The sequence below is a fragment of the Carassius gibelio genome, chromosome A20, assembly GCF_023724105.1.
Source record: "Carassius gibelio isolate Cgi1373 ecotype wild population from Czech Republic chromosome A20, carGib1.2-hapl.c, whole genome shotgun sequence".
In the NCBI taxonomy this organism is placed as follows: Eukaryota; Metazoa; Chordata; class Actinopteri; order Cypriniformes; family Cyprinidae; genus Carassius; species Carassius gibelio.
The window spans coordinates 15,366,543-15,390,727 of NC_068390.1; the positions used below are offsets into that span (position 1 = coordinate 15,366,543).

The 24,185-nt window shown below is 38.7% G+C and overlaps 1 protein-coding gene across 3 annotated transcripts in view; it reads right to left on the bottom strand.

Annotated features, from left to right (window-relative positions):
- Window positions 1–656: 656 nt before the first annotated feature.
- The window catches only part of LOC127938344 (transcription regulator protein BACH2-like), a 92,600-nt gene continuing 69,071 nt past the window's right edge, over window positions 657–24,185 (bottom strand). For all 3 annotated transcript variants that reach the window (XM_052534886.1, XM_052534885.1, XM_052534887.1), the window contains 4 exons: window positions 21,912–22,166; window positions 8,443–9,936; window positions 2,420–2,626; window positions 657–1,288 (listed from right to left, as the gene is read on the bottom strand). In XM_052534886.1, the coding sequence (XP_052390846.1) occupies window positions 812–1,288; window positions 2,420–2,626; window positions 8,443–9,936; window positions 21,912–22,154 (2,421 nt within the window). In that variant the 5' untranslated portion in view covers window positions 22,155–22,166 and the 3' untranslated portion in view covers window positions 657–811. The remainder of the gene's footprint in view (window positions 1,289–2,419; window positions 2,627–8,442; window positions 9,937–21,911; window positions 22,167–24,185) is intronic.

Consider the following 24,185-nt stretch of genomic DNA (forward strand, 5'->3'; position numbering starts at 1 on the left):
TACTTTCTTTCGTATCATCAGTGCTGTGGAAGGCAAAGGAGGAATGTTTTAGATACCACCATCTGTACAAATTAAGTGTTGTGGTACACAGACACTACAAACGTATGATGCAGAAGACATTTTTGCATATGGACATTTACAGTCTAGCTGCTGTAGGAAAAAAAAAAGTCTGTATTCTTTTTTTTTTTTCATGAGTTATACTGAACATTCAGAATATTTCCTGAGTTTGAATTTACTGTGACAAGGGCCACAAAAAGAAAGAGAAGAGAGAAGGAGTAATAGAGATTTAGAGGTAGAGCGCAGAAACAGTGAACAGAGGTGGAGAGAGAAAGAGAGAGAGAGAGAGAGAGAGAGAGAGAGAGAGAGAGAGAGAGAGAGCGAGAGAGAGACTGCTGCTAGGTCCGTAGAGGTCTGAATGTGAGATGTATTCAGAGTCCATCCCATCTGAATGGACTGTAAATGGAAACAGACAGTGTCGCCACTGTCTTGGAAAGGTGTAGCACCATCGTGAAGTTCTGTGAGAAGGTCTCAGCCACTCTGCCATGACTGAATGAGAGAGAACCTGGAGAACAGTATTGCTGCTGTTAAGACAACTGTAGTGTCAACCTTTGTTTTAAAAAAGACAATAAAAAGACATTATATATATATATATATATATATATATATATATAAATCAGGAACACTGGCAGAGGCTGGCCATCTCAACAGCCCTCGATTTTTGAGGGTTTGTCAGAAGACGTAACTAAATTAAATAATAAAAAAAACAAAAAAAAAAACATTGTAAAACAAATCAACACAGAAACCACCGTCATTAGGTACAGTCCTTTCTGTTGGGCTGTTCGTCAGTTGTACATTTATCTGTCATCTCCTGACAGAAGTCTACTGTCACCGTCTGATTGGACTGTTTCAGGGAGAGGCCCGCCTCCAGGTAGGCGGAGCCGGCCTCTTGCTCCTCCCTGTCATTGCTCATGTCTTCGGACACGTTCCCGGTCTTCCAATGGGCCGGTCGCGATTCCCCGTCTTTTGTTGTGGTCAATTTGAGGAAGCTCTGTTCGGGGGTGGAGCAAGTGGTGAGGTCGATGCTGCTGGTGGGTAGGGCCTGGTTGCCGGGGGCGACGGAAGCGGTGTTGCCAGGGTGCAGAATGGGGCAGTAGTGATGGACCTGTTCTGGGCTCAGCTGCACGTCTCGACACACCTCCTCAGATAGACAGGAGAAATTCTCCCATAACTCTCCCATGCACACCTTCAACTGGTTGCGCTCTGTTAAGAGCTTCTCCTTCTCACACACCTGTGCGGACACACAGAGAACACACACATATTTGACACCTGTGTGTAGTACAGTTCATATACTTTTTGACTAATAAATAACCATGCATGACCTTTCCAGTCATTAATGATTAATGGTAAGTATTTTTATACATCCTTTTGCAGAGATTGCTAGGACAGTGTAAAAAAAATACCTATAGTTATCCTGAATATAAACATACATGTATATGCATATCCAATGTAATAGTTTTATTCAGCAAGAATGCATTAAATAGATAAAAAGTGACAGTTTTTAATATAATTTTTTATAATTTATGTTACAAAATATTTCCATTTCAGATATTTTTTTCTTTTAACTTTCTATTCATTAAAGAATCAGGAACAAATATTAATGGAATAAATTTTTTTTGCACATCAAATCAGCATATTAGAATGATTTCTGAATGATCATGTGACACTGAAGACTGGAGAAATGGCTGATGAAAATTCATTTGTCAACACACACACACACACATATATAGAACACAATGTAGAAAACAGTTATTTTAATTTGTATCTTATTGTATATTATTAATCTGTAATCTTATTGTATTTTTGATCAAATAAATGATTCCTTGATGAGCATAATAGACATTAAAAAATATATAAGGGACTAGCTGAGTTAAATACGTCACACTGCAGCACTAACACGGTCTCCCTGCTCTCAATCTCCATAGCGATCTACACATATCTCCCATCTTCATAAATTCAGTCATGCTACAACTTAATTTCAAATGAGCTTTTATATAAGTAGCTGTCAAACTCTGACGATGGAAGAGAAGGAGAAGAAGAGGAGCAGAGGCATCTTTCCTGCTGCTTTCTGTGAGATTATATAGAGGATGCATATGTGGCATCAAAGCTCAGGCTGTCATGCTTCATGCACATACACCGCATCACACATCAAAGACAGTCGGCTCCGCCTCCATCATGGAAACAGCATGGGACCGGCTCTGTGATTGACACATAGCGGTGCAGTCATGGCAACGTGACAGCCTCCAAAATGAGGTCTCCTGCTGCTTGTGGTGATTGATAAGAACCTAAAGGCCGATGTGTATAATAAAGATGTTTTGTCACATACAGAAGGACAGAGACAGTGAGGTGATCGTGTATTTACCAGTTTGCGTATTTCACACTCAAGGTTCAGGATGCAGTCAAGTTTCCTCTTTCGGCAGCGCTGGGCCGCGATGCGGTTCTTACTGCGTCTGCGCATGTCATGGATGTATTCCAGCTGCTCTGAGGTCAGCTTGTGCATTTTCACCATCATTTGGAAGTCGTTGCGTGGAAGATTTGTGATTTGATCGACAGGGAATGGAAGCTTGACCTGTAAAGACATACATGAGCAATGCTTTATTCTGTGACCTTTTTACGTTTCTTCCTGAAAGCAGTTCTGCTCAGACATTAAATCAAGATCATCTGTATGACAGCTGATCACAGAACAAGGGGACTGGACACAGTCGGCAAAACACAAATTGTTTCACTATGCCATTGATTAATTATTTTTTTTTTAAACCATTCTCCATCTACTGCCAGTAAACAGTAAACAACTAAAATGTAAACAGAACTTGCAATGTATTTCTTCACCACTAGATGGAAGCAGAACACAGTTCTTTTACTGTCACCGATGTTGCCCAGCCCTGATCTAACATATGCTCACATAAGATTTAAAACACTATTAATTCACTTTTAAAAGTAATCTTTAGCAAATCTCAAAATTTACATGGATTTTTATGCTACATATCAAATGCGTAAATTCATTTGTAGCATTGAAAATGATAGATTTTAATCTGATCATTTTATTTTTAATTTATTTGGACATAATATTACAGAATTTTAATATCAGCTATTTTGGGGTTATTGGCCATGCCATTAAAATAATCTCACATAAACTAGAGTTGAGGCATTAATGAATGAGGCAACCATCGGTATACTGACTATAGTACTGCCCTACTTAAGAACTCACATGGGCTTTGTGTGACTATGACCCTAAACCTGAACCACAGCTGTGCAGCTACTCTTCCATGTGAAGTGAACCGCTCTGCTGGGATACCCACAGTGACTCTGGGTGAGACTGAGGGAAGATGAAAGTGTAGATCTGGCTCAGTTTGGCACAGAGCAGCGGGAGCACTGGCAGGTCGGCCTGTTCTGTCTCTACGGCATCATTAATAAATGATGGACAGACCCTTTTCTACTCTCACAGCTCAGCCGACACTGAGAATTGCTCTGCATACATGCTCAGTGTGATTTCTGTGTCATCTTAATGATCCATTTTTTTTTATGGAGAGGAATGTCTTTCCACACGGTGCAAGGAAATGCTTTCTTTCTATGACCTTCTCATGTGTCCTTCCCCTCTCTGGTATCAGTTTGAGGTGTGCGGGTATGTGTGGCAGTATAAGAGTGATGTCTATATTTAGTGTCTTACCACCAGAACCAGTTTAGAAAGCCAGCAGAGATGACAGAACACACACCAGCGGCACTTATAAATTCAAACGTGATCCCAGTTCTGTCTCTCTCTCTCTTCTCTTGTCCCTTTACTCTTTCTATATTATTCTTGAAATGGGTCTGAACTGAAAAGTAGGACTCATCTGTTACTGGGAGCAAAGTGGCCCCACTCTTTTTGTCTCCTGTTTCCTTTTTTAAGCATGGACATCTGCAGCAGGGAATTGTGGGAAGGCGACGGGAATGGGAGAGGCCAAATGCCTGAGGTCACACATAGTTATCCGTTTGGTTAGTTAAAATGCCTTTAGCAGTAATTAGATCATCAATTTGCTAAATATCATTACTGTCCTTCAGACATTCCCAGAAATGTTACTGTGCTGCTGTGCATCTCTTCGGCTCACATGTCTCGGTAATGAGACGCCATGTGACACAGATAAGAAAACAGTCTGAAACAACCCCTAAGATATTCCTCTTTTTGCTTTCCTCCTTTCTTCTCTTGCTTTTCTTCTTTTGGCCCTGTTGCTATTACTGGAACTCTCCACAGGGGCTGAGTAATGGGGGAAAACTATCCATGAACACACACGTGCATGCATCCCCCTCTCAAATACACAGGACAGGCACACATGCACACACTCACTCTGTCTAATTGAGTGATGGGCCTGTCTGTACTGACCAAAGTGTCTTCTTGTGCATCTATGTGTGTATGTATGTGTATGCCTAAGATACATGGCCTGTATGAATTCCTGTCTAGGTCAGTGGCAAAATTCCCAACATAACACATCTGGGGTAAAAAGCACCATCCTGTTGGAATTCAATTATTTTCTCTTAGATGGCAATCAGTTTAAATAAAGAGCTAATAGAGACTTAAATCTCTAGCTTCTCCGATTTTTCTCCTGAGAAACAGACTCCAGTAATCTCAGTCCGTTTCAGAGGAGGGCAATTAAAAACCTGAAATTTCAATGTAAATCCAATGTTTCCCATGAAAAAATTATCACAAGACCAAATGATCTGAGCTATATAGCTCATATAAAAAAACGTATAGCTCGTATATACTTTTACTGAATGTCTTGAACAGTATAATTTTATTTTTATTTATTTTTTTGCTAATACAGTATTGTTTAATACTGCTTAAAATAACTGTTTTATATTTATATATAATTTATAATTAAATGTATTTGGGTCAAAGACGAAAAAGTGTTTAACCATAAAAGAAAAGTGTAATACTGCTTTAAACTGTTGTAGTTTCTCCCCCCCAAAAATGTAAAAAGTTTTCAGTTTTATTTAATTGCAATTTTGTTTTTGTTTTTCTGAGCAAAACATAAATATAATACATTTTGCCCTGATTTACAGAAGACTCCCAGTAAAATGTCATTCAGTGTAACAATCTTGTCAGGAATATTTAACACAAAAATCTATTTATGACATATTAAAAGACTAATTACTTTCACCCCAAATACTAATGAGTTGTAATTTTACATTTTTAAAATTTGCCACTATCCTAGGTTTTGCCCATTTGTCAGTAAGAATTTTTTACTAATTTAAAACTCAATAAAATTTAGTATGCTCCATTATTCATTTAGATATTTTAATATGTACACGTCAGAATAAGCATGTTAATATAAACATAAATATTGTGTTACACTGAATGACAATGTAACATTATTTCAACCAAATTTTGACATTTTATTCTCCAAAAACTTATTTAAAACCTTAAAAGTAGACATTTGACTTACATTTAATGTGCTTTCTATTGACACAAAACCACTTTTGTACATTTTTCTTGATGTGGACATCTTAACGTCTTTGACCCATTCCTGTGTCTTCAGTGCCACATGATCCTTCAGAAATCATTTTAATATGCTGATTTGGTGTTCATAGTATTATCAGTGCGGAAAAAAGTAGCTGCTTATTCATTTATTTAATTTTTTTAATAAAAAGTTCAAAAAGGCCAAATTGCAGACAGTTACTTGCCTGATGAATTGACCTTGCAGAAATAACACAAAACTGAGAAAAGAAGCAAAATAATACAATTAATTAGAATAAATCACTATTGCAATTTAACTTAAGCGATTTACATTCCATTTATGTTTTTTCTTTTTATATATCTAACCAAGTTTCACATTTAACCCGAGTTTAAGACTGACTCTAGACGTCCATTCATTAAATAGAAACATGCAACATCCGATTCTACTTCAACAAACAGACCGTGAGCTTTCATAATATTTCAGGTTTTCACCTTAAGCATATTTCAGCCGTGCGGTTTTACAGTTCACCAATACGACATCTGACGAATAATTTGTAGACCACAATCGGCTCATATTGAGAGAGCGGATTGGCTTTTAAAGACAAAATGAGAGGAACAGAAATGGTTCTGACTTCACTCCTCACTTCCTGCGATGCTAAAGGGTTAATGCTTCTTGCACCATGAATATGAAGAATGAGAATGTAGAAGTGAGAGTGAGATTTTCGTCTGTGGCCTTTTCTAATCACACCCACTCACCTAGAGATCAATACTTCACTCAAATGTAACCGAACGACTAAAGCATAAAGACAATGGTGGAGAAATCTCCTCAAAGATCTCATCTCAAGATATGATAACGGTTCTCAGTAGGGCAGTTTTTTTTTTTTTTGCCACATCTCCTGAAATTTCTGCTGTCAATCCACAGTTAAATCTTCTGTAACCGTCAGAGTGAGTTGCCCTTAAAGGCGCTTAAGACTTCACTCCTCCAGTATCTTCCAGAGGTGTCAAGTCGGTCTCAAAAGTATGTGTTTGAAACAGGTTAAAGTAAGGCCAAATCAAATGATATGGGAATACAGTTGCTCTTGAACCTGAGCTCTTCCTGTCTGAATAGGTGCTGATCACAGACAGTAAGTGATACCGTCTATGACTCCTGAAGGAGAGACAAAAGTTCAAGGACCTGATTTAACTCCAGTATCAAGACTGGCCTAGACTAGCACTATGATTAGCCTACAGTTTAACAACTTCCTTCCTCCTTTGAGTTCATTGTTTCAAACAGCAGGCTGAAGCTATTTTTGAAACAGTGTTTCTCTCTTTGTGTGCAGATCCCCCTCCCTCTGTGCTCTTTCTCTCACCTGCTATTTGCTATGAAAACACACAGAGGGCCTTCCCTGAAAACTCTGAGTGTTTATATTGAAAAGAATAGGAAGTGAAGTTAGGAATCTTTGGTCTGTTGCTGAATAAACTGAAAAAATAAGTAAACTAGTTGACCTACAAAGCTCCATTTCTAAACCAAATGAAGAGTCAGATGCTCTGAGAGGGTGTGTGGGGAGGGAAATACATTGAGAGGCAACAATTACACATTACTAGCAGGTTTGTCTTGCTGTGCGGGTGATGTGTCCCAAGTATTTTAAGCACAACACAGAAACAAAGCATAAAGTGCTGCCAAATCATTCCTGAGTGCTCAGTGTTACCATGGCAATGGACCAGTTTCTCCAACATGGCCCCTACATGTATTCCTAAAGGTCTGATCCCCAGTCTATAAAGATGAAGATCTGCCCTTTTCCTTTATAGTGCTTTACTCTTTTAAAATATACAGCATGCCTAGTGAAATCTCACTCAGGTTTATCCATTCTTTCTCTTTCTATTTCTATTCTATTCTCTTTTTATCAATGTGGTGCTTTCACCATTAAAGGGCAGTTGCTTTAGAAAGATTATGTGAAATATCATGTACCTTGAGCTAAGGAAGCATTGGGGCTTGGTATCTGCTAATTCTCTTTTTTGGTATCTATCTATCTATCTATCTAAAAATTCTGAGGATGAGGTTGTGAATCTACTTTGTTTCATTATTGTTTTGACTACAGTATGTAGGGCTATATATATTTTTGACCTATTCTTAGCTGCTCTATTTTGTTTTACTGTATACTTCCATGTCAAGACTGATCCTGAGAAAAAAGTTTTTGGTTGAATATATACTTGAACAATTTTAAAGGCATAGTTCACTCAAAAATGAAAATTCTGTCATCATATATCCTTCATGCCTTTCTAAACCTGTATGACTTTTTTTTGCTCTGTGAAACATGACATTTATTTTGAAGAACGTTTCATCTGTTTTTGTCTATACAATGAAACTCACTGGGGTGCAAAAATAACACAGGATCCCAGTGACTTTCATTATATGGACAAAAAAAACAAAACAAACAACAACAAAAAACATCTGTGTTCTGCAGAACAAAGACAGTCATAGAGGTTTGGAACAACATGAAGGTGAAAAAATAATGAATAAATTGTCAATTTTAGTTGAACTATCCCTTTATCATTTACTCCAAACTTTTCTGTCACAGGACATATCATAGCCAATTTTGATGATAGCTTACTGTGCCTTCCCTATACAAAACAGCAATCCAGATTTGATTGTCAAATCAAGTTTGCTTCTATCTGCTCTATTCTACTCTATTAGTCTTTTCCAGACAGAAGGTCAGAGTAATATCATTGCAATTATTCACGTTCATGTCAGTCCAGACATGAAAATGATTACAGTGTTTATTGGACCATTGGGAGTCTGCAGCTTTATTCAATGAATCAGTGAATAGGGATCAAAGAGGAAGTCTCTGATAGCATGATAACAATCAAATTGGTTTCTGCATGAATAGACGTCAGGGTGTGAGATGCATAGTATGCTTCTGCAAGAACAACTGTTGGACAACTGGTAAACACATAAGAGAGAAATCTGAAACACTCACCTCTGGGCCTTGCTCTCGAACATGACATGATTCACTGTCCCCCTCTGAAAAGGACCCGGACTCGTCACTGGAATTGGTTCCATATGACTGCTCACACTTTATCTTGGGCCGCACTCGTGCAAATAGCACATCTGTCCCACTGCCTGGCTCCTGCGGGTCAGTCGTGAGACACCGTGTCACATTTGGGCAAGGCGAGGATGAAAACTCGAACTGCGGCAGGCTGCAGGGGGATCCGCCGCTCCCGTCCTCAGCATAAGAATATGACGAACAAGAACTGGATGTCCGAGTTCGGGTCTCTGAGGGGGGCGATCGTGGGCATACCTTGATTGGCACTGGGCAGCTGGTATTGGGCCTTTGGCGGCAAAGCAGGGGTTGGTCACTGGCTGTGGTGCTGGGGGAGTAGGTCTGGGAGCTGGGGAGGGACTGGCTGGCACCAGCCCACAATCCCTTTGGCATGTGTTCTGAGAGCTCTTTCTCCAGTGAGTTCCCACTGGGATGGGAGTGGGTGGGTGTACCCAGTCGGTCACAGGGCCCTGAGGAGAAGATGACACTGCGGCGGTCTGGCTCCAACTCTTGCTTGCACACACCATCGCAGGAAGCTGACTTCAACGAAAGCCCTGGCGGGAAACCATCTGCATCTTTGGGGAACACGACAGGCATGCCAAGCTCATTGCCAAGCGAAGGCCTGTAATCTTTTTTGTAGTCTCCCTGAGTGGTTCCTTTATCCTGGGCATTGACGAGTTTGTTAGCAAAGAGCTGCTGGGGTGTGCTAGGCAGGTCCTTCTGAAAGAGAGTTCCTAGGCAGGTGGGTGACTTGCTGCTGCCTTTCGGTTGGTCCACTGCAATGGAACCATCCATCTCCATCTCAGCCACACCGTCCTTTTCACCACCGTCCTGCTCGTCCCCTGACAGGCAAAGCGAGATGGACTCTTCCTCGCTGCGTGGCTCCTGCTTGATTTGCATCACAGCTGGTCTGTTCATCTCCTTGAATGTGCTTGGAAAACCTGAGGTACTGGTGTGTGAGGAGGTGTTGTTATTGTGCTTGTTGCATGCCCACTGGTACTTCCTGTATTTAGGGCATCGTGGCAGGTCTGAGGTGCCGTGTCTCTCAAAGTCCATCTGTCCATCAGTGAACTCCTCTGTCACTGCCAGATCCTCATGGTCTGGCCGCCGCAAGGAGTTCAGGGCCTCTGCACAACGACGAGAGCGTGGAGAACCAGATAGGGTAACTGCAGTTTGTGTTGTTGTCAGCAACTCAGGTTGCATGCTCTCATCCTCCGAGTGATTGCTTTCAGACGCAATCTTGCGACAGAGGACCAGGCCATCCTCCTCACTGCGCAGTTGGGCCTCCAGGAAGCGAAAGCAGGAGTCCTCCAGGTTGTGCATGCGCAGGAATTCAGCACAGCGGATGACCTCCTGGATGTTTTCTCTGCTGAGCAGCAGCTTAGCCGTATAGGCAAACTGTAACAATGGAGCGAATCCCCGGGCACTGACCTGCGGACACACACACAGAAAAAACAGGGGAAATTGCCAATGTTACCATCAGCACTGCCATTGTTCAGGGCATTTGGAGTGTGCTGAGAGAACTCGACAGCTCAGATGACCGTAAACAAACACTGTAAAGTGCCAGTTAATCTTTTATCAGGTCAGCACCGAACGTTCTATATAGCAGGAAATAAAAAGTGAAACGGTGGAGGCTGTCAGTAAGGTCGAGAGACCAGCCTCATTTATGTAACAAACACATCTGACAGTCCCCTCTCTGCCCAAGTTAGCCCCGTAAGTTAAGCTTGGCCAGCGCCCCCTGATTGTTGCAAATGGTATTGCAGCAACAGGTAGAAGCCTGTAAACATAATGTCACATCTATCCCTCAGGTGAGACATCTTAAATCCTAATGGGCTCTAAGACTCTTAAGGCTTATCCCTATTACAGCCCATTCCTGAGCCTGCTGAGACACAGAGAGACAGACGCAGACAGATATGAAAGCCTTCCATTTGACCTAATGCTAGATAATTAGGTAAATGCCTGAGCCTGCAAAAGCTTGGCTGGCCCACTGTGGCCTTTGCACTGTTAGCGCATGTGAGTAAGTGCATTTAAGAGGGGAGAAAATCTATTAGAAATGCATACAACACCTATCAAAATGTCTCAAAACAGTCCGTTTCTGCCTGTGCTATGCTGGAATCAAAACTTCATGGACAGACATCTATGCAGGTGCTCTTCATTCTCAGACACACTACAATGGATGGACTTTGATCTGTGCCAGCTTTGTTCAGTCCACAAAGTGCTCTCTCTTCTCCCTCAATGATGTAAAGCGCTCCACAGCACAACTGAACTTGTGCTCATAGATGGGAGAGAATGAGATCAACACTTTATATTCAGTGAATGGGGAACAGGACACTGCTTACTACGAGTTTGTTTCTTGTGTTGATGGGGACAAACAACTAAGTCTTCTTAGATTTTCTCATCACACTTTTCTTGTGGTTAGATGGGAGTTCAGATAAACTCTTTCCTACTAACACCAGACCCAAAGAATTTGTTTTGTAGATTTTTCCATTTGGACAAAACAGGGAAAAACTAATCTTGAGGTTAAATGAGTCTTTTCTATTACAATGAGTCAAAGCACAGCTGATTGCTGTAGTGGGGGGAATGTGAAATTAATTAGACACAAACAAATCACTCTTAACACTGAGTTAAAGGCTACTGATTAATCGAACTGTTGTCTCTCTGATTAAAGTAAAATCACACAAGCACATTCCAAGAATTCATTAGTATAATAAAAAAAAAGAAATATTGAAAAAACTTTAGGGTTTTGTTAAGTCATTTGAATGTTACCTTTATTAATTATCAACTATATTTAAATATATTCAAAAGAAAATGCCAGTATCTGAAAAGCAGAATATGCACAGACTTTGGTTCTATTTCGAAACTTAAATGCAAATGATAAAAAGAGATTACATAAAAGATTTGTTTTCACTCCTTTAAAATATAACAGATAATGTAAAGTCAGCTGGATATGATCTCAAAATAAACCCAGACAGGGTGATCAGAAACGTTCAGAAGAGGTTTATTTTGTGACAATAATCAACTGACTGTACATTATCCCCTTAATTTCAGTCATATTACGTTTTTATGTGAGAAGAAAGAGACTGCAGAATGATGCAAATACACGAAACCAGCACAGTGCAGGAGACTGTTTGCCAGGGACAACAGTAAACTCTTTAGTGTTTATTATAAAATAATATTTGGCTGTGAAATGTTGTGATTGACCAATCAGAATCAAGTATTCCAGAGATATGAGTAATGATGTATGATAATGTACGAATCTACAGGCACATATTCCTAAGAAAGATTTGAATGAATTATAGATGACATTTATTTTCCATCTCCTCCAGAGATGTCATACTCATCCAGTCTTACACAATCAAAGGATACTATAGCATCCACAAAAATGCACACAAACAAAACTGATGACTACCGACTCTGAGTCATCCACGGCTGTCTGTGTCCAGTAGACGCATTATAGTACAGAGAGCGGAAGAGCGAGAGAGAGAGAGAGGGGCTCGTCTGCCCACTGGCAACACAACAGCACTGATCAGTCACTGCTGTGAGGAAGCTGCTGACTCGTAATCTTTGTGGGGGATGGTACGCTAGTGTGTGTATTGTATGTGTGTGTACAGTGTACGGTTGTGGGGGAGGATCGTATGTAGAGTCTGTATGTGTGTGAAGGGATGATCATGGCTGTTATATAGGAAGTGTGTCCACTTAGGAGAGAAAGGAACAGAAAACAGAACGAGGGAGAGATTTCATTCAAACATATGATGGATTTTATTTTTGTAAAAAAAGAAAGCAAGTGCAGTCAGTACAACCTTATCTTAAAACTATCAGTAAAAACCCTTGAATTAAAGAAAAATTCATGATAAATTCAAATTCACGATCGTTTGCTGGAGATATAAAATTAAGCATTATTGTGAATAGTATAATGATTTTAATACTTTTTTACCTGTTACGCAGGGCCGTCGTCAAGGGGGGGCATCGGGGGGCAGTGCCCCCCCAAATGACATTTTGTGCCCCCCTAAACATAACGTACAGAACAATACAGAACAATTAACCCAATTTGCATTAGACGTTTGATATTACATGTTATTGATTTAATTTTAGATCATTGCAATAATGACGTTGTTTTCAGCAGAACTTGTCTCACAGGAACAGTAATCACTACAACGGTAACACTAGAAATGCATAACACATTACCTTCAGAAATGATTCAGACAATTCATTATTCAACGCATTATTAAACAGAACATAATTTAAAATATAATTGTATTCATAAATGACTGTTAAAACATCCCAAAACAGCACCCAAACCTTGCAAAGACATACCTTATTAATTATTCAAATACAACAGCCAATGGCAAATCTCCAGCAGCAGACCTTTCAATATGTTTTTTTTTTGTGTTAGTAGTTTTATTAATTCAAATTACAATATGCAGTTTGTGTATAAGTATATGTATATATAAATCATGCAGTTCATTTAGTTAAGCATACAGTATTGTATTGTTTATACGCAATTCCTTTGCATGCGATCTCAGAATAAATTTTTGGCGGTTTTGTACAGAAAAGCTACAGTATATAAGAAAGTGGTTTAAAGATTCGTCGGTGAAAAAGACGACTTTGACCAACACCAACATGTGTGGAGACGACTCTGGAGCTAATGAGATGGTAGGATTGGAGAATTTGTCTAATGAGACACAAGTTCACAGCGTAGACAGAGCAGCGCGGGTCTAATTATGAATGGGCCTACTACTAGTGATGACGTGTTGCCGTCGCTCTGGCTGTGACTGGGCCAAAGCTGCAGGCCATTGATGATCTTGGAAATGAAGGACCGAATCAGATCATTTTACAGCAATACCCTGCTCGCTTGTATAATAATAAAAATCGCTCCTTTGTGTCTTCATGGTATCAGACTCGTGACTGGCTTGAATATAGTGTCAAAGCTGATGCAGCATTCTGCTTCCCATGTCGAGTGTTCAATAGTGCGCACGCCGTAGTAGAGACGATGAGATCATATGGTGAAGTATTTTATTTGAATAATTGAACAAAACAAGACTATTGTGGTCTATTTAAGTTATAGCCTAATATGGGTTGTTGTTATGGTCTGTCTCAGATCATCAAAAAAAGTGTGCCCCCCTATGAAAATTAAATGCCCCCCCATTTGGTTCGTTCTGGCGACGGCCCTGCTGTTACGTATTAATGTTTTAATGAAATCTTATGTTTCAGTAGCAAAAATGCCATTAGTGTTCAGTTAATTTCCAATAATCAGTTAAAAATGTCAACTTAAAATGAATCGTAATGAACGTTTAAATTGATCAAAATTCTGTGCATGAAACTTTTCATATATTCAAATATTCCGGTAAAAAAGTAGATTCGTGGCTGATTACGGCTGTTGTTATATTGATGCATTTAAATACAAATAATTTAGTATTCTTCCCTTTGTTTGTTTAGAGAGAAACATTATGGAAAACATGCTTTAAATCATTTTACGTTTTTTTTGTGTATTAGTTACATTGAACCTTTAAATGTACTTCTGCCCTGCTGGTTTGTGACTGAAGGTGGAGAGAGTAATGTCGGGAGGTGTAAAGGTATGGAGAGGCTATGCCTGACAAACAGCTCTCTCTGCTGGGGAAAAAGAACTGAAATGTGTTTTTCGGCTGACATCAGCAGATACAGGCTGCAGCGGCAGCATCGGCTGCACCATCTGTGACTACAAGTGTCTCTGTGACTCGAACCCATCAGCCTGATGGAGACAAAAGGAAAGAAGGAAGGCAAGAGGGGTGGAAAGTAAGTTAGAGAATGAAAAGCATGGGGCAATGGAAATATGAAAACAAAGAGAAGGAATATAGAGGGTTTAGAAGGGGTTTAGAATTAAAATGGGATGGAGGGTGGGTCATACATTCCCAGACAAAGGCTTAAAATGATAACACCCTAAAAATATAAATTCATTCATTATTTACTCATCCTCTTGTCAACATAAAGTATAACAATCCAAATATAATTCTCTGTGTGATGAATAGACTGGAATTTAAAAGGAATCTTTAAATACTCCCTGACAACCTAGAAGTCGTCTTTTTAAAATGTTGGTCACCAAACAGCTTCAGTTCCCATTAACTTCCACTGAATGGCAAGAGGGTGAGTAAATGATGACTACATTTTTATTTTTGGATGAACTGTCCCTTTAACGGTTGTGACTGGAACAATGAGACATCAGAACGTCAGTTATGAACAAATAATTTCGAAAGGTTTTGTGAACCAGATCAACCAGTTCAATTAAAAGATCTGATACAAAACATTCTGGGGCAAACCATCCCTTTAACCATGAAGCGCTACAAAGTCAAACAACAAAAGAGAAGATAAAAGACATCGACAGAAGTGGAAAAATAAAGCACTATTTCAGCTCATTAAGGGACAGACTTTGACATATGAGCCACCGGAACTGTTAACAACATTTATTATGTGAGAAACAAAAGAGCAAATTTATCTCCACGACAGATCTGGGCCATTTATGCTAATTGCAGACTACAGACTATTCTCCCTCACTGGGCCTCAAAAGGGTCATACTGTTACAAAGCAGAAAATGACATGAATTGTACATCATGCATCCTGACAACTCCGGACTATTTGGGAATTATGCCAAGCGATTTCTTCCATAAAAAGGTCACGGAATGCAATAAACCCCTCACACCTGCCCTCTCGCTCATTCATTCCCTCTCTCTTTGATCTTCTGCCTTTCCCCTCTGAGTAGCAGAGACGGCTAATTTATGTAAATTCGCTCCAGCAAATTCCTGCATGTCATGAATTTTAATGAGGCAAAGATCCGCATGACAATGGAGCGAATGGTTTACAGGGTGTCTGAAAAAGACAAAACCTCTACTGAAGACGGGACGCCTGCGATATGAAATCTGCTGACTAACCTGACATTAAACTCCACATGCAGACACAGACAAATGAGCCCTGCACGGTGCAGCACAAATAAAGTCACGGCTTACACTGAATGGGAATATGCGTGGCCACAGTAAGGGCATTTATTGGCTGTGCTTCAAATCCTACTGAGACAGCATTTTTGGGTATCATAGGCAATTCGAAGGTTCGTACTCAAAGTTGGGGAAGGCAAATCAGTAGGTTTTGAAATGCAGACTGTATAAATGTCCACCAATTCCACATTTCATAGTGGCAATTCATTATTTTAGCATTTTAATACTGCATAAATAAAATGTGAAAATGGATAATATATATTGAATTGCCATCTGGAAAACCCTCACACTTAATCGGTCCCTTTTTTGTATCTTATTTGCAATTAGGGAGATTTTGGACATTTAAACTATTACCACTATTCATTTATTTTTACGGTAATTTAAGGTTGATACAATAAAACAATGCTATAAAATGTATCATAACATTTTTACATATATTTGTAAAAGAAAAAAAATATCCATTATTATTCTTTTTATTATTATTGTATGCATGGAAGAATATTTCACCAAAACTGCTAAAAAAAATATTTTTCCACAAAAAACAAAACAAAAAAGTCATTTCTATCAAGTCTGATAGAATTTACACAAACAATATGAACTTGTTTTAAATGAAAATTTTCCTTCCTTCCTTCATTTATTTAATTTATTACCCTTTATTTCTTTGAATTTTAATTCTGTTTACCATTTTCTTTATTGTGGACACCTTAGTGACCCCCCCCCCCCCCCACAAATACACACTCATACACCTTAATAAAAAGTACGGTTCATTTTGAAATATTTGTTTTTCAAATGCACATTTTGGTATCTAATACCATTGCCATTCAGACATTTATAGGTCTGTCTAAAGTGCCCAAATCCACTCTTTAATGTGGCAGACACGTACAGTACACAAGCAGACTCAGATGGGTAAACGCTTGACAGATTTAGAGTTAGCCCTCCCTAGTGTGTTGGATTAAATCAGATACTCTACTGGCTAATCCTCTCAAAGTGAGGTTTATAGTACAACACCAGACAGAGAAAAGGACATGACCTCGCTGTCCTTAAGAGCTGGACATTGCTGCATTGTTTGACCTTTAAGACTCTCTCACTCTTGTTTCCCTTCTCAAGTAATTTCTCTTCTCATTTAGATTTCCATTTAACAGACGGACTTCCTCTCTCTGGCTATCCTTCTGTGCCCAACACCCCCGGCTGTGATAGAAGACAGATCTCCCTCCATCTGCATGATTGGCTGCAAATGTGTGATAGTCTCATGCTAGCATTCATGTAGTCTGCTGTTACTTCCTCTCTGTCCAGCTCTATCCCTCAGGATTACCCCTCAACTGCCCCAGCCAGGTCCTGACCTGCTTCAAAGCCTCTCACTATGTTTGTGTACATCAGCAACTAACCGTAACACCTGCTAAACATTTAGATTTTCCCTCAAATAAGACATTTTCTGTCAATATATAAAAAAATGCAGTTTAATTTCAATATTCAAAAGTTCTGGGCAAAACACTGAAGAAACATCAAGCATGCAAAATTTCTGTAGAGCTCAACGGAAGGAAATCTCTTCATATTCAGAAACCCAAACTAAACTGATATGAAACGACCCTCCCAATAGGCCCTTCAGTAATAGTTTCTCAGAGCTAGTGTTTTGAGGATTGAGGATATTTTGAAGAATGTGTGTTTTGCAGTTTTTGTGTGTGTGTGTGTTGTTGTTTAAGAGTCTTGCAATGGTGCTGAATTTCGTGTGGTTGGTTTTCACAAGTGGCTCCGTGTGGAGGACTGTAAACTTTCTAACAGGAGGTGGTTTGAGGTCGCTGTACAGACTAGTGCTGAATCAGAGTCGCCTAGACAAACATACGTAAACAGAGCGATGCTGGCTGTCTAAAGCAATGCTGAATCACAGTGACACAGCTGCAGAGCACAGCACCACACAAACACTCTCAGGTATACATTCAATCAGGTTCAATCAAGCTCGGAAGTCCAGCATTAAAATAAATTGTACTCGGTGCTAAATGGGTATTAAGCAAGCTTTGTTGTACAGTAGTCTTGCAGTAATCAGAATCAGAATGAGCTTTATTGACAGGTACTGTATGTTTACACATACAAGGAATTTGTTTTGTGTGTTCCAAGATTATTGTTAAGTGTTCATGATGGGTTCATGATGAATGATGGACTAATGAGTGCACGTTATCCCAAGTGTTACATGGCTATTCGCCAAGAACGCATATTAGTAGACTTCAAGCATTTGTTTTATGTAGCATCTTATCTAAAAGCTTCCGCTAAGAACAAAGAAGTCTATTACAATGAACTTAAGCCATGAACTAATCCAACCAGCTACGAGGTGAACCACTTTACAAACTTTAATTTTTGAACAAAAACAAAGAACTACAATCCCAAAGTATTTCAAATGCAAAGTATCTCTGCATAATCAAGGTTAATGTCGTTTTTCAGCAATAATTCTACTGTTGAAGGATTATTTAAAAACACAAAACAAATATAATGATCTGTGCTAATGGTTTCTTCAAAACCATACATTGATTAACAATCTTGTAGCTTGTAAGTCTGTTTTTGAAGGTTTAAAGAAAATTAAGGTTTGTGGAGGGAATGTATGAAACTTTACTTCCATAACCTGACTGCACTGTTAGACTTTTAGAAAATATCAGACAGCTGGATGGCATAAGTGTGTATAATAAGGTACAGGGAGCTGAATGGTGGTTTTATTGCATGACAGCTTAATGCACGAGTCACAAGAGTAGCTGTGAAGGAAAAAAAAATATAACAAAGAGAAGAAACTGGGATAAAAACATGAGCTGTTGGATGGTGTCACAGAATAATACAGAAGAGAGAATCATTTGAATCAGCAGAGGTTACAAAGGTATGGCAAATTATATGATTAAGGAATTATAATACACTAAGATAGTGGTGAATCAACTTACTTTTAAAATTACAGTCACACTTAATACTATTTATGTTGAACTTTGTCTACGGAAGAGCGAACTGAAAGCAAATATCTGGGGCGGATATAAGCCGATAGACCTAACACTTACACATGGTTTCATCATGTGACGGATGGCCATTTATATTGGGTACCGACAGCGCTCGACTCCTAAAGAGCCAGCTAATAAGGCCAGTTCACACCTGTATCTAGTGCAGTGGATCTAACTGGTGAATCACAGTCAAAGTCCTGGCAGTCATCTTGGTAACACCCCAGCTTCCAATATCCTCTTTTGTAGAAGTCAAATGGTATTTTGGTGCAAATTCATCTGTCATTTGGTAACATGATTGATAGAAAACATTTGGCAAAGTGTATATTCCATGTGTTAGGCTGGCAAATCAGTTGTAAATTACTCCGACTATATCACAATAATAATTTTGCATATGGTTGAGACTTTTGCAGTAATTTTAATACATTTAAAATGTTCACGGTCAATTTTGTACAATGACAATTTTGTTAATGTGCTGGTTGCCATTAGTGGTCTAATTTAAAATCCGTAGTTGAGAAGCACTGATCGAATGTGCGGTTTGTCTCTTAATTACTGTGGCTGGAGGGAATCCAAGACCATCATCAAAGCAAAACCTCTAATATGAGAGCCAAATACAAACCAACCACTACTGGCATAATAACCAAATTAACCTGATAATCACACGGTGTCATTAAGTTCTATTTTTTGGACATTAAAATCTTCAAAGAAAATCTCTTTGTATAAAAACATTGGAGACAGTACATTTTTCATGGATCTCTTGGTATCGGAATCCTGGTATCCTAACGTTAAAGGGTTTCTTCCATCTCTGTAGGGGGTGGAGGGGAAGGCTTTTTTCCGTCTCCCTTCATGATCTGATTCCCAACAAAGAGCTGATTAAGGACCTCTCTCTCTCTCTCTCTCTCTCTCTCTCTCTCTCTCTCTTTCAGCTCAACATTCGCTTGCTAACACAGATGATGTCACTAACCCGGTGCGGTCCCCACGACTCAACAATAACAAGGTCATCTGGGAGGGTGGGCTGGATGTGAGGGGAGTTTCAAAGGGGAAGAGAAGGAGGTAGCAGTTCTCTTTGTTTCACATTTCATCTGCAGTGGATTTTTTTTTTCATCAACCACCCAACCAGGACACCCCCACCTCAGCTTAACCCCCCCTCTGATTCTTCTCCACCATCACTTGCCTCCTGTGACATATAGAGGGTGATGTTCAGCAAACCCTGAATGCGGAGCTGAAATCACTGGATGCTGCTGCTTTGTGTGCGACACACAGAGCACTAAGTCTCCATACACTTACAGCAGAGATACACACCGCCTGAGTCTTTCAACAGCTGCTGACTTTGAATCAACATGCCAAAACAAATCATTCATCATAACACAAAACAACACCGAAGGCTCTGTAACTGAAAGGAACTGGTTAAAAAATATGAAATGCTACTCCTACATTTTCTGTGCTATTGAAAAAAGCATTAAACAAAACAGTACTTTAATTTGATCTGGAATATGCATGACATTTACCGGTATTAATAGTAAGAGACAGAAACACATTTTCTGTCACATCTGAGGTGAAGATAGGCACTATGAAATCCTCTTTTTTTAATCTTTGAAAGATGTCATTCCCGCCTCATTCACACTCACACCTGACTATTAGAGTGAAAGACTGATGAATAATTCATGAAGGAGGCAAGATGTGAATGAAGGAAGTGAGTTTTTGTGAGTTTAAGAACTATAATCTCACTATAATGTAGCAATTATATACAATGAAACGACGTAATCTACGTCTATTGCATTATGTATTTAATGCATACAAAGACCGTAGGTGTTTTATGGGAGTGGACAGACGCTAAAGTGTTCTTCTAGTATGATTTGACTGCTTAAATTCGGAGATGTCAGTGCAGATCCATGGGCAATGTAGTTTTTCACCAGCAATTTACTATGCTGAAAATTATTATATAAAAAATTAATTGAAATAATATGGATGGGTGGCTTCAATAACCTTGTAGGCAACAGAAGTCCTGTTAAGTTATGATTAAATATCTATTTACCTATGGTAAAAATGAATGTTTTTATTTTTTACTTCCAGAACTCAACTGATGCCCTCTATAATCTTCAATTATCTATAGTAATAATGCATATGAACATATTAAAAAGTAATGCTTGAGATTTTTCAAATCCGAAATTATGTCACAACTAAGTCTTTTTTTATAATTATTAGAAGAAAACAATCATTATAGTTTAGCTTTGTTTACCAAAAGCTACGTGAATTGTTTGCTAGATGCTTAATAGCTTGCCAGCTTTAGCTCCATTGAAATCTCTGCCTTGTTTTTTTTCAGTTGATATGAACTTCAAACATGCCATTAAAAACACTAAGTTGCTAATTGACAGTCTAAAAGGAGGAAATGAATCAAGTACATCTCATTAGAATCAACCTATGTTCTTACTCAGCTTCGTAATAGAAGCCATAATAAATGCATCCATTTGTTATGCTAATGCTTTGCTTTCGAGAAACTTTGCTTCTTAATTTTAGATCCATGAACCGGAAAGCAGAGATGGAGGGTTAATGCAACAGATGCTAGTTCATTAAATGTGTTTTTGGGCTATGAGAGAAGACAAACTACTGCTCATGTAAGTGTATGAGTGTGTGTTAGAGAGACACGGCTATTGCTCATAAAGAGGAGTAAAATAATGGCCTCTGCCATATGGTAGGTAGACAGTTGATGAGTGCTGATTATAGTCATGCTTTACTACACAGTATGAAATTAGTATAGAGAATAGTTATTAGTATACTCAGCCATTTTTACACCTTATACATTAAAAAATGGATGCATGGAAAAGCATCCCAGGATTAATTGTTTTTTACTATTTTGACTAGTAATACTTTTGCTGTCAGACTTCCAAAAGCTTTGTTGTGAGGCCCACCTTAAACATACAATACAGTTTAAAAATTCTGGGTATGGAAGATTTTTTTTTAATGTTTTATGAAAGAAGTAAACAGTAATATTGTGAAACATTATTACAACTTAAAATAATGGTTCTCTATTCTATATATATATATATATATATATATATATATATATATATATATATATATATATATATATATAAATAAATAAATCTAATTATTATTCATGGTGAATACATTTGTGCTGCTTAATATTTGTAATGAAACCTTGATAAATTTTTTAGGATATATTATATTATATATATATATATATATATATATATATATATATATATATATATATATATATATATATATATATATATATATATATAATATTGCTGACCCACAATATATATTATATATTATATATATATATATATATATATATATATATATATATATATATATATATATATATATATATATATATATAATATTGCTGACCCACAACTTTTGAATGGCAGTGAAACCCCCAATGATCTGGCAACCTCTCAGTAATTTACTAGATCATTAATGTGCATAATAATAATATGTTTATCCATACCTCCTCTGGCATGCTGAGAACCAGTTCATTGTCACTTTGGGTGACGAACCCCTGTAGGAAGTACTCGCTGCAGGCTGCTAGGACAGCCCTGTGTGCACGAAACTCCTTCCCCTCCACCAGCACGGTCACATCACAGAGCAGGCCCTGCTTCCGCTGCTCATTCAGACCCAGCAGGATGTTGGTACAGTGCACCGTCGACTCATACACGTACATGGGAGCTTCAGACTTCTCATCCACGGACATACCGCTCACACCCTGCGCAGAAAGAGGGGTCAACATAGGTCATCCGGATGACAGCAGAAGTGCAACACAATACAATGCGTCCAAACCTGGGCCAAACTTAACACTCTTTAAACCCCAAATGTAAATACATTTGAGTTTTAGAGAGGAAATAATAAAAGATCTAGAGAGGAAAAGTGTTACAGAACAATTGCAAAATGGATTCAATAGCAGGAACCATCGTTTTATCTGATATAAGTGATTTAAACCAATGAAATCCAAGACAGGTGTGTTTACATCGCAAACAGTTTTCTGATCTTCTGGAAGCAGTGTTTCTTTCTGCTCCTAAGTGACTGTTGCGATTTGTATATCCTAACAATCTCAGATGCATGTTTATTATTCTAACGGTGTCTTATTAGAGAAACGTGCTGTTTTATGATCCTAAGTGATATTAAATAAATTAACAAGTTAATTCAATACCTAACATGAAATATATATATATATATATATATATATATATATATATAAATATCATATAAATTAAAATTAATATATTATTGTAACAATATAGAACTCCATATACATCGGGAAGAAGGAGGCGGGAACCGGCGCACAATCAAAATCCTTTAATAATCAAAAATAAATACAAAACAGCGCGTCAGCCCCTCACGGCGACTGACGCGCACAAATAAAAGCCAAAACATAAAATATTGTCCAGGCCTGGTCCTCTCTCCTCCTTCACGGTCGTCACTCCAGTTTTATATCCTTCCATCTCCTACGTGGGACTCGATACTGGCGGTGGGGCGCAGGTGTAGCTCATCTTCAATCACTACACCTGGCCTCACTCCTCGTTCCCACGCCTCTCGGCCCCGCCCCACTCGCCACAATTATTAATTACATAAATTAACAGTGACATTAATTTCATAAAATATACATATTTAATTAATATAGATCGAAATGAACATCAACCTAGATTAATCAATTGTGTAAAAATGGTAATCAGCAGAAACTACAACAAAAACTTCTGCATCCTGGCCACACGGTTGAACAATCTCACCATGACCACCACCTCGTCAAAGATCACACAAACACACACAAAGCAAAACAGCAAAAACAAATCCCCAAACCCTACCAGACGACTAGCCCGAGGATCAGCTACTGTCGAGGCATTCACACTCACTCATTTAACATCTATGTAATGCATTCACACTTTACAGTGATCCTATGTGCACACACAGTGGTAGAGTAGCTGGGGAAGGGGATTTAGCTGTCAAAACAGTGGGGTCTCTGCTACTGGTTCTTACGTAGGAAGGGCACAGAGATACTAGCACATGTGATCCTCAGACTTTACCTATCAAAGCAGCTCAACCAGTGCATGTGTGATAAGAGACTTAAGTGTCTCTGGATTCTGGATCAGCTTTGTGTACACAGATGTGTCCTGCCCCCGTGCCCCAGGTCCTGTATCAGAACCTTTTGACAATTGCTCCTCACAATGACTCCGACACATATAATCTCATCAGGGATTCTCGCAGGATGGGCTGCCTTCTGGCTGCCAAGTGAATATCACTAACCTCAAATTAGCATTCAGCCCTGCTGCTGATTTGAATAAGTGCAGATTGAATATGACGAGTCAGGAGCAGACCTCAGCATAAAGCATAACCTTGTGATCCTCTTAAGGAATTTTATTTGCAATATTGGCAAGGTGTGCATATGTTATCTGAACATATAACAGTCCAGGCAAATCCATTCATTTAGAAAGAACGGAAAGAGAGAGGTGGGCTTTTTAACCCAAGGCCATGCTAAACTCTAGGTAAATGCAATCTTAGGTTATATTGCTACAGACTCTAATTTAAGGTCAGTAACTATAGAGGAATCCAGCTTGCCATGGGCACATGACCTGTATTAATAATAAAAAAAACCTCTCTTTCTCTCTCTCTCTGTCTCTCTCTCTCTCTCTCTATATATATATATATATAAAACAAAAGCATTACATAATTAAAAAATTCACAACAGTTTGTACCACCATTTAACATGTTCATTTTTCTCTCAGTTGCT